The 11,667-nt window shown below is 42.5% G+C and overlaps 2 protein-coding genes across 3 annotated transcripts in view; one reads left to right on the plus strand and one right to left on the minus strand.

Annotated features, from left to right (window-relative positions):
* The window catches only part of LOC104954941 (GTP-binding protein Di-Ras1), a 32,108-nt gene that overhangs the window by 3,078 nt on the left and 17,363 nt on the right, over nucleotides 1-11,667 (plus strand). The window lies entirely within an intron of this gene.
* The window catches only part of LOC104954942 (inaD-like protein), a gene marked incomplete at its 3' end in the record, with an annotated part of 20,186 nt that continues 12,821 nt past the window's right edge, over nucleotides 4,303-11,667 (minus strand). Inside the window, exons 3-4 of the mRNA XM_010782154.1 lie at nucleotides 4,605-4,853; nucleotides 4,303-4,405 (exon numbers count right to left, since the gene is read on the minus strand). Of these exons, the coding sequence (XP_010780456.1) occupies nucleotides 4,303-4,405; nucleotides 4,605-4,853 (352 nt within the window). The remainder of the gene's footprint in view (nucleotides 4,406-4,604; nucleotides 4,854-11,667) is intronic.

Below are 11,667 nucleotides of genomic sequence, written 5' to 3' on the forward strand. Positions count from 1 at the left end.
TATTAATAGGCACCCTGTTGAAGCGTATCATATAGAAAGTACAGCTTCCACAACCTCAAACAGTCCCACACTCCAAATCCACTTGGCCAAGAACCAAAGAAGCTGTCAAAGGACACCAGAAACAAAATTGGAACTGCAGCCAGGCCTGGGAAGACTGAAATCTGCAATAGTAAGCCAGCTTGGTGTAGAGAAATCAACTGCGGGAGCAATTATTACCGAAAATGGAAGACATACAAAGTACAACTGATAAATCTTCCCTCGATCTGGGGCTCCCGCAAGATCTCACCCCGTGGGTGTCAAAGATCAAAACGGTGAGCAAGAAATCCCAGAACCACACGGGGGGGACCTAGTCAAATGACATGCAGAGAAGCTGGACCAAAGGAAACAAAGGCTACCATCAGTAACACACTAACGCCGCCAGGGACTCAAATCCTGCATGCCAGACGTGTCCACCTGCTAAGCCAGTACATGTCCAGGCCCGTCTGAAGTTGCTAGAGAGCATTTAGAGATCCAGAAGAAGGATGGGAGAATGTCATATGGCAGATGAAACCAAAATATAACTTTTTGGTAAAATCTCAACTGACTGTTTGGAGGAGAAAAGAATGCGATGGCATCCAATAGGAACACCATACCTACGTGAAACATGGGGGGGAAACATCTCATGCTTTGGGCTTTTTTCTGCAAGGGACAGGACACTGATCCCGTGAAAGGAAAGAATGAATGGGGCCATGGATCGGTGAGATTTTGAGTGACAACCTCCTTCCATCAGCAAGGGCATTGAGATGAAACGGCTGGTCTTTCAGCATGACAATGGACCCAAACACACCGCCCGGGCAACGAAGGGAGTGGCTTCGTAGAAGCATTTCAAGGTCCTAGAGGGCCAGCCAGTGTCCAGACTCAACCCCATAGAAAATCTGGAGGGGTTGGAAAGTCTGGGTTGCCCAGCGACAGCGCCGCAAAAATCACTGCCCAAAGGAGATCTGCATGGAGGAATGGCCAAATACCAGCAACAGTGTGTGAAAAAACCTTGTGAAGACTTTACCAGAAAACTTTGACTCTGTCATTGCACACAAAGGGTATATAACAAAGGACCCCTGAGATGAACTTTTGTGTATGACCAAATATTTATTTTTCCAACCAAAATCATTTGCAAATAAATCTTTAAAAATCAACAATGTGATTTTCTGGATTTTTTCTCATTTTGTCTCGCATAGGTTGAAGGTATAACCTAGGATGAAAATGACAGGCCTCCTCTCTTCATTTTTAAGTGGGAGAATGTGCACAATGGGGCTGACTAAAAATCTTTTTTTTCCCCACTGTTAGTAGTAAATAGGTCCTATAAAATAAATTCTGAAATAAAAAATGAGGCCCAATAAATAGTATACATGTGACCACAGATCCAGACCAAGCAACAGCACCACAACACTGACTCAATATCATTCAATAGCCCAGTACTCTAAGTGGTTTGCAACTGGCCAATAAACCAAACCGGTTCAGTTTCAAGAAACCGTTCTTGTGCTTTTCTGGGGATTAACTGGTCTGCCCCTTTTCCACCAACCGTTCCAAGCCAGTTCCGGGCTAGCCTGATTTAGCTCTTGTTCTCCTGTTTCGGCCCAGCCGAGCGCGCCGTCTCCAAACATCCAGAAAACCGGTTTCTAGCTGACCCCACTTTGGCTGCCAGCATGAACCAAGAACCACGCTCACGTCGGAAGGGAGCTAGATTAACCTGAGCCATAACTAACAGTTATGGCGAGACTGGAGAAATGGAAAGTTTGTAACAAGCACTACGCTGAGCCTAAAGTGACTATTTTGAAATACAAGCCTCGTTGAAATAAATGAATGTTCATTATGAAATAAAAGTTCTTGAAAAATAATGTGTCATTAGAATATAAAATCCAATGAAAAAAATTAAAGTCCAAAGTGCACGGTGTGTTTTCGCCCCTCCTTCCAACAATTACGCACACATACACAAACTGTTGTTACCTAAAGCTCGGGCACACGTCCACACATATCGTGTATTCATGTTTGCAACAAGTAATAAAGACTGCGAAATCAACAATCACTGTCTCATCCTACATGCTACAGCTACGAGCACGGCATCAATTTTCAGGAAAACACGCTAAATAAAAAGGAATGCAAAATATTCAACATGGAAAACCTTACAGCTTCCAAATTATGTGTCCCCTGGTCCCCATGGTCTGCAATAAGGTGGAGAGCGTTGCCCATGTGGCGGCGTCACGCCTCACTAGTTCCGGGCTGACGTCTGGTCGGATGGAATCTGATGGAAAGTGCATTTTGCATGATAGGTCCCAGAAGTGGACATACGTAATTTTCGGACTATAGGCGCACTGAATATAAGCCGCAAGCAGCGGCATACCACTCTCCGGGTTCAACTTTTACTTTTGCCCGCTACCGTCTCACCTTTGCCGCCTCCAGCTTTTCCTGCTGGAACCCGCCGCTTAAAGGTGGGGGTCCGCGGACCGGCCATAGAGCCCATAGAGTTAAAGGTGTTGGCCGTTAGCTGTAAAAATCCATAGATTAGCCGCACCGTTATATAAGACGCAGCGTCTAAAAATAGGGGAAAAGGCGCGGCTTATAGTCCGAAAATTACGGTAAATATGTGTCCCTGGTGTGTCGGGGAACTCACGCAGCGTCAGAAAATAAAACCTTCTCTCTTTTCCTCCGTACCCAGATCTCTAAAAAACGAGGGTACAACGGAGCTGATCCAGATTTGCGTCCGATATGACGTCATATCGGCAATGCAGACCCACAGCAGCACTATCAGAAACGTTGCTATCAGAAACAATGCCCGACTGTTTTGGACGTAATATGGTCTGTGTTTACATTAGCATTGCTAACACTCAGAGCTAACCTGTACTGGAGAGAGCATGTGTGTGACGAAGCAGGAAATAAAAAGAAACTCACCTTGTGGTATAACCGGCAAGAGAGAAAGCCTTTGAGCTCCATACTGTTTCAGAAATAATCCTTGATCATCCATGATATGGCGTTTCATCACGGAAGTATCTGCCGGTAGAATCTCCCGCATGAGCCGGCATAAGCTCCACCCCTCTTTTGTATCAATTTTTTTTTTTTTAAAGCTTTATACCCAAAATCAGCACTTTTGAAACAGGAAGTGAAATAGAGGGATATGCGGCATGGCTAGAATGGGTGATCTGTTTGGTATTTTGAGCAAAACACTTCATAGACATATTTGTTATATATTTTTATATATCTGAGACCTATGCTATTGCCTAAAAATAGCATGATAGGTGAAAATGTGTCCCGGGGGAGCATGCCCACGGACCCCCCTAGAGTATGTGAGGTCCACCCCCAAATAAAGCAGGTTAAAATAATTAAACTGCATACATTTTCTTTTAGTAAACACTGAAAATGGGTCCCACAGATCCAAACAGCACACAAAGGTAAGCATATAATAATGTTAAAATGTGCTAAATATATACACCGCAATAAACTTTTTTTATTTTTTTAAAGTAGCTCTCATCCTAAAAAAGGTTGGAGACCCCTAGTCTAAATCTTTTTTTTTTTTAAGAGCGGTTTAATGACTGCAGTTTTCAGGGACTGTAGAAATACGTAGGAGATCTGAGGCCATGCAATGAAAAACATTTTTGAAAAAGCCTGTTGGCATAATATCAAGGCAGCATGAGGAGGATTTCAGATGTTGTATAATGTCTTCAAGGTTTTTATTATTAATAAGATGGAATTGTGTCATGGTGTTGAATTTATTTTAAGTGGAAACAGGGACAACACATTTGCTGAGCCTGATACAGAGGCAATGACTGCTTGGCTGATTTTCTGAATTTTGTCAGTGAAGAAGGAGGCAAATTCATTGCAGGCCCTGGTGGATAGAAATTCAGAGGCTACTGATACTGGGGGGTTAGTTAGTCTGTCGACGGTAGCAAACAAGGCACGTGCGTTGTTTTTGGCAATTATGTCAGAGAAGGAAGACTGTCGTACATTTTTCAATTCCAAATTATAAAAAGCCAAGTGTCTCTTTACAGAATTCAAAATGAACCTGAAGATTTGTGGTTCGCCACCTGCGTTCAGCTTTTCGACAGGGGCACCTGAACAGTGACATATTTGAGCTAGAATGAAATGCCTAGTACTAGATAAGACAAATTTTACATGGGAGTTTGCCACAACGGGAGTAGTAGGTTTGTTTGAATGGATGTTCAATAGCAGTGTGTATATGTGTCCTGCCTAAGCTGGTTGTTGCATTGGTGTATGTGAATTGAGTTTCACCGGATATGGTATGCTTTAACTGCTCTCTCTCTCCTGTCCTACCTTGGCTGGTCAGGGTGTTGTAGCCGATGATGGAGATTCCAAGGCTTTGGCCGTCATTCTTGGTTAGGGGAACCTCATGGATTTCATACCCCTCCAGGTTAGGCTGTAACACAAACATAGAGTCCATATACAGTATATATTTGAGATTGCACTGTCTCCTAAGACAGCAGCAGATCACAAACAAAATAAAATCTGCTTTTGTGTCTTTGTCCAGCACAAAGTTCTCCTCTGAAATAATTGTACAACTTCAAACTAAACTTAACTGAAATTGTTCCAACGTGATGGTTCTTTGGACTGCTCACCGTCTTGCTGAGCCGGCGTTGGGGGGGTATGCCAGGGGGGCGTGGGGGTAAGGAGGAGACCGGGGCCGAGGCAGGAGGGGGTGGAGGAGGCGGGGCTGTTGACTTTTGACCCTGTGGATCCCTGGAGATGAGCAACGTCACATGACTCCCACAGCCCTGCAGCACGTTGACGACCTGGTCGCTTGTGAGGCCGCTAGTGGGCGTCGCCCCGATGCACAGTATGTGGTCACCTGTGCGGAGACGCCCATCCTGATTGGAGGAGAATGGGGCATTAGAGCCAATCAAAAAGAAACACTGGATTGGGTTTTGTCCTACCTTTATTTTAAAGATTCATGATTTGAAGATTCCAAGGCTTTTTTAGTCATATGCACAATAGTGACAGTAGAGTTCTGGCGCATACTCCTCCAACAATACAACATAGGGCAACGAATAACTAAATTAAAAAACAATGCAAAATAAATATGACAGTGTAAGAGAATGTTGCAAGTGACCAATGTGCAAGATAGTGCCGAAACACATAAACTACATACATGCAACATAGAATAAGATTAAGAAAAGATAACAGAAAATAACAGAATAAGATCTAATAAAAACAATACTGTAGAGTGGACTACAACTGTACACAAATGTCTATTATTTTCCTATCATTTGAATTTTAAAAACAGCCATTTCTTCGCATATTGACTGGCTATTGTGCCATTTTATTTGTGTTTTACAGCTGTATTTGTCTGCCTGTCATGTCTTTGTTTTATCTGTTGTAACTTTGTACATGCTGCCCTTCTTGGCCAGGTCACTCTTGGAAAAGAGATTTTATTCTCAATGAGTCTTTTACCTGGTTAAATAAAGGATATATATTTAAAAACATTCCTTCTATAGTTCAGTGTACAAACTAAAATATGGTGTGAGATTGAACAATTAAATAATAAATAATACAATAAGAGAAACACATTAAAACATTAAAATGAAAAGCAGAGGGTAAGGCTAATTGGAATGGAAAAGGAAGATCAGGTAGAAAAGCCAAAGCAGAGAGGAAATTATCTGATCAAATTACGGCATTCAGTGAAAACTAAAAAACTGATAAATATAAGTAAGTATAAAACAATTATTAGGAAATAACAAGGACAGGGAAAAGAGGAAAGAAGATGATTACAAATGAAGTGCAAATCAATTTTTATTTGAACAGACTCACAGGCAGTTTGTTGAACAACAAGTCTTAGCTTTTTCCATTTCCTTGTAGAGAAATTCATCTTGTACAATTTTATAAATGATGTAATGAATCCACTTACAAGGCGATAATTCCTCCCTGAGCCCTGCTGCTGCCTGCTGTCTGTTCTGATGCACTGCTTATCTTTTAAACCAGGGGTCCCCAAACTTTTTTCTCTGGGGGCCACATTATCGTTCCTGACTGTGATGAGGGGCCGGGATCGATCATGTGGGCTGTATACTAGGCCACTGCCTGTTATAGCCATAATTTCTAGCACAAAATAGTTCATCATTACAAGTGATTTGCAAAAGAAGTGGGGACTTCACATGTTTTTCAATTTGAAATACCACAGGTATTCCTTTTATTTTCTAATAACAACCATGTAAAAATAGCAAGGAAAGGTTAGAAAAACATGGTGATTGACAGTTTATGAGTGATACAATAGAAATGGTAGGCCTATATTACAGTGAGATGAGAAATCATCAGAACAAGAAACTTGGTGAACAATATATCAACTAACCAACTCTTATTTGTATATTCAGGTGAGATTTTTTTTGTTCAAGGTGAAAATGCAATGAGCACCCAAACACTTTTACAGCACAATTATCATCCCTTTGAAATAGGAGATTGAGATGAGGGGCAGTGCATAAAGAGGAGAAAGAGGAGAGAGAGGAGAGAGAGGGAGAGAGAGAGACAACGATGGAGAGGCAGATGCTGAGAGAAGAGATTGGGAGGAGAGACTGAGCACTAAACCCTCGGCAGGTTAAACTAGAAGAGAGTAACAGAATGGGAAGTCAGCAATATGTGCAGTAGGTGAACTGAATTGGTACTTGTAGCCAGGGTGGAAGGAAGGATGGATGGGCAGTGATCTTTGAGGTCAGCAGTTGCAGTCCCCTCTCTTGCTGCCTGGAAACCTGGCATAAAGTGATGACATTGGACACATTCAGTAAATTACATAAATATGCTGCCTGTTGTTCCTTGTGATGTGATTTTACAAATACAGTGTAGCATTATTCATTAAAATTCATTAAAAACATTAATCATATTTCATCAAAAAATCATAGTTCATGTTTACAGCCATATAAAATTGTAATAGTTAAAATCAGTATATTTACCATATCAGTGTGAACTGTGTGCTTGCTTCTGGCTGGTGAGAAGTCCGATGTCTGGGTGTAGCCTAGTGGTTGCCAGTCTCAAAGTTTGATGCAAATGTTCATCTGAGAGTCTGTTCCTCGTTGGATTTTTTATTTGCTTCATGCGGGAAAACGTCTGCTCGCAGGTGTAGGTGCTGCCAAAAACGGTACACATCTTCAGAGCATGTTGTTTAATGTTTGGGTAAGTGCCCTCTGGTAGCTCAGCATAGAACTCAAGGAGGTGGTCAGGCTTGAATGCGTCTTTAAGGACATCACAATTCTGCAGCTCGGCTAGTTCAAACTGAAGAGAGGGAAGTGCATCGTCAATGTCAGCAGCAAAGGGGTTCTGGAACAGACTTATGTCTTTGTTGTTGACATGAAGCTCGCGGAAGCGCACACTGAACTCTCGCTGCAGCATCTCCAGGGCATCTTTGCACTTCGCGACTGGGAAAGGGGCGGCTGGTTTCTCGGCGCAGTAGCTTTGGGTGGCAGGGAGATGTGTGAAGTCCAGCTTTGGACCTGTCGCACAAGGAGCTGCAGTTTGACCTCGAATGCTTTTATGTGGGAATACATGTCGCTGATGAGATTCCCTTTGCCTTGGAGCTGTAGGTTGAGGTGGTTCAACAGTTCAGTCACATCAGTTAAAAACGCGAGGTCCCATTTCCACTCCGGGTCGGTCAGCTCCCGTAACGTTTCACCTTTAGACTGGAGGAAGTTGTTGATTTCGGGCAGCAGGTCGTAGACACGGCGCAATACTTTGCCTCGACTTAACCACCGGATTTCGGTGTAGTACAGCACATCCTGGTGAGCAGACCCCAGCTCGGAGAGAAAGGTCTGGAACTGCCTGTGTTTCAGCCCATTTTTCCGGATGTAGTTGACACAGTGCACAACCACCTTCATCACAGACGCCCACTTCAAAACTTTGCAGCACAGCGCTTGCTGGTGAATCAGGCAGTGGACTTGAATCGGTGGGGCGAGACCTCGTTCCTCGAACTCGCCGTTCAAGCGCCCTACTAGACCCCTCGTAGATCCGACCATGCTAGGCGCACCATCTGTAGTGACACTGGCAAAATTAGCCCATTGCAGACCAAGTTCGCCCATTGTTTTGCACACTTCGACAAAAAGGTCTTCTCCAGTTGTTGTGCCTTTTAGGCTTCTCAGTGATGCCAGCTCCTCTGACACTTCAAAACGTGTGTTGACTCCACGAATAAAAATCAACAGTTGTGCCGTGTCCTGTACGTCATTACTTTCATCCATGGCTAAAGCAAAACACTTGAATTCTGCGGCTCTCTCCTCTCAGTTGGTCAAACACGTTTCCCCCCATCTCCTCAATTCGTCTCGTCATCGTTTGTGCTGAGAGACTCACCCCACGGAAGGCATCTGTCTTCTCGGGACACACCTCCTCGGCCACAGCCAGCATCATGGCCTTCCGAATTCTCCGTCTGTGAACGGCTTGCCGTGGGTAGCCAGTAGGTTAGCTACTTTGTAGCTAGCTCGGACAGCAGCCAGGTGACCCGGGATTGACGAAGGAAGGCATCCTGTTGAACAGCTAGTCCGCCTTTCAGACGCCGAACCTTATCATCTCTCGCCTAGCCGCTCAAGCTAGCATACTCTCTGTGCCGGGTTTCGTGATGGCGGCGAAGGTTGAATTCTTTAACACGGCCACATTTTCTTTACATATAATACAAATGGCACGGTCTTCCATGGAACAAAAAAATAATCCTTGGTCCATTGTTCTTTAAAAACCCGACACTCTGTCAATTTTTCCTCACTTTACTGCACGCCATTACACTGCTGTTCAACTGTAGCATAATATTTTCTGCGCATGACTTCGATCAGCTTGTAAGTGGGCGGAAATTCGGTCATAAACATACGTCATATAAATAATACAGACACACATATTAAATTATATAAAATAAAATGGTTAATAAAAAAATATTTTAGTGTGTTAAAAAAACAAGATGCAAATGTAACAGATGTCAACCAGAACGTTACATAACGTTGCTTTTTAAAGCGTGATAGAGGCGCTGGCGATCTGATTGACAGTTCCACTGTTTGGCTCATGGCCACATCCAGAGCGCTCTGGCCACTACATACTGACGGCCTCGAGTTTAATCTCAGGTGACGGAATGAACAGCGATTACCGCCCCTCGTTTGGAGAGTCATGTTATTATTTCACAAAACAAGTGGACCAACTAAAATAAAATATTTAAAAAAAATATTTTATAATTTTTTTTTTTTTTTTTCTTCTTCTTTGGCCAGTTCAAATGGTGAGGTGCAGAGAGGTGGAGGGCCGGTCAAAGGGCGTGGCGGGGCCGTATGCGCCCGCGGGCCGTAGTCTGGGAACCCCTGACTTAGAGTACTTCTTGATATTCTATATTAGTATTAATAATCATGAGCGCGCATTCTAAACTTCCCCCTATGATAAGTATGTAACTCTTATATTTTTTTTTCAATAAATAGAACACAGTAAAAACAATAATTCAAGTAACGTGGCTTTAACCACGTAGTCGCTGCACACAAGGTACACACAGGCCATAATAACTTTGTATTATTTAGTGTAAGACACTTATGTAGTACATACATACTGAAAGATGTGTGTTTGTATTATGTTTTCACATAATTTTACAAGCATATTGGTATAATTGATGTCAGACTCAGGTATTTTACATTTCTTATTTTCAAAGTCCTTTTATATCGACTGTGCACCGTTATGGTGTAAAACATAACCTATCTATTGAATTAGAATTTAAATGTAAAGGTCAGGGGCCAGAATTGCTATTGATCTGCAAGGAACCGTATTGTGTGGAAGAGAAATTGAAGATGTTGTGTTAATAAGAGTTGATATATTATGGACCACGGGTCAAGGTATTAGTTTCGAGCGGCATTTCTTCCAGTTTTTCGCAAAGGTCTTTTCATCAGGGGCTCTAATAAAATATGAGAACTACGAGCAGATCTGTATATGTATGCAAGTCCGAACGTCGGGCGGTTTCGATGTGTGATGTATTAGCAATGTCGTTATGCGATGACGCTCAAGAAAGAAAGACAGAATATAATACAAGAAATAAAAAAAAAAAGAATCGAAGAAAACTAGGAATTAAGTATTATTTCATTCTTGTTGAAATGTTTGTTCGATGTTTATATCATAACACGTAATCCGCAAACATGGCATTGAGCCAAAGGACATCCGCGAGGCTGAACCATGACAGGCTCAGTACCTGGGTAGTCTCTCCAAATACTACATCTGCTGCGAGTACATGTTTACTTTCACTTGATCAGTTCGACGAGACAGACATCCACAGATAGACAGGAGAATTATGGGAGCTAAACATGAATAAACTGAAAAACAGAGGATGAAGTTATGAATGGGAGTAACATGACCACAGCGTGTTCATTTTGACAAGAAATAAACCAACTTTAGCGAAGTAAGAAAAAGATTTAAAAATACATGATTCACCAGTATTGCGGAGCTCTGACCTTCGTGCCATTTATATTGTGCGTCACTGACGGTGCTGCAACAGTTCGCGGATGTTATCTACGAAGAGTCGAAAATAACAAGCAATATGTGGAGCTTGTATGGACGATGATAAAGAACATGGTTTTTATGGACCGACACAGCTTCCGGTCGTTCGCCTCATGACACCGTGAATGCGGTGAGACTCCATCGACTAGAAAACATTGCCTTCCTAAAGGAAGATCATGAGACGTGTGCACCACGATGAAACAGCTGCCGGGAACATCGTGTTGCGTCAGACACGAATCAATCCAGATGTGAAATCGTTGTTGCCTTCCCGTGAACACGAACTGAATGCCATGAGCGTGGCGTGGAAGTAAACGCACTGTACGCTAGCAGGTGTGAGGGGGCCTCAGTCATGATTCTAGCGCACTCGCTGGAGGAGCAAAACTGCTAGACGCAAAGTCTCACAAGCGTGTGCGACAGCACTGAAAACGAAGTCTTGTGTCTCCATGCAGAATCGCAGGTTCAGATTCACTTCAATTTTTTATTTCATCTTTAGAAAATATGAAATAAAAAATTGAAGTGAAATCAGCCCGTCTTCTCTGGACGAACAAACTTTGATTTCTCTGTCTGTGACGTTTGCAGTCTTGGGCAGTTTGCTCCTCCAGACTGTAATATCCACTTGCCTCCTCCACCTGCAATACAGTAGGTTACTTACAAGTCCTCTCATGGCATTTCGTGTTCACCAACACGATTTTAATCATTGATCGTGTTCACGCAACACGATTTTCCCCCTTTTTTTCCGTGATGCACAGCATGATGTAAAAGCAATGTATTTCTATTGGATATGTTCACCGCATTACGTGTATGGAAGACCGGAAGCTGTGTGGTCTAAAACATGTTTCTTAGTCAATAGCAAGCCCAGCAATTATTGCTTTTATTTAAATCGTATTACATTCCGGACTTTTGCTGCGCGTTCTGTGAGGAAAATAAATGAGGGGTCAGAAGACTCAGAATACTGAAATCTGTATTTTTTAAATTCTTTTTCCTTCTAATTTGTTATTCTTTTCAAAATAACACACTGTTATTTAGCTCAGCCCAATAACACGCCCCCAATTATCCTTGTTTTTATTTATTTGTTTAGTTCCATAATCTCTGGCTTTTTTGGTGTCCGTCAGGAACTGAATTCAAAATAAAAATAACCGGGAACAGATGTAGGCATTTCAGCGATTACCCAAGATCCTCAGCTATGGTTTAAGCTCCAGCCGG

This window comes from Notothenia coriiceps, unplaced genomic scaffold (assembly GCF_000735185.1).
Source record: "Notothenia coriiceps isolate Sejong01 unplaced genomic scaffold, NC01 NC01_scaffold00024251, whole genome shotgun sequence".
NCBI lineage: Eukaryota > Metazoa > Chordata > Actinopteri > Perciformes > Nototheniidae > Notothenia > Notothenia coriiceps.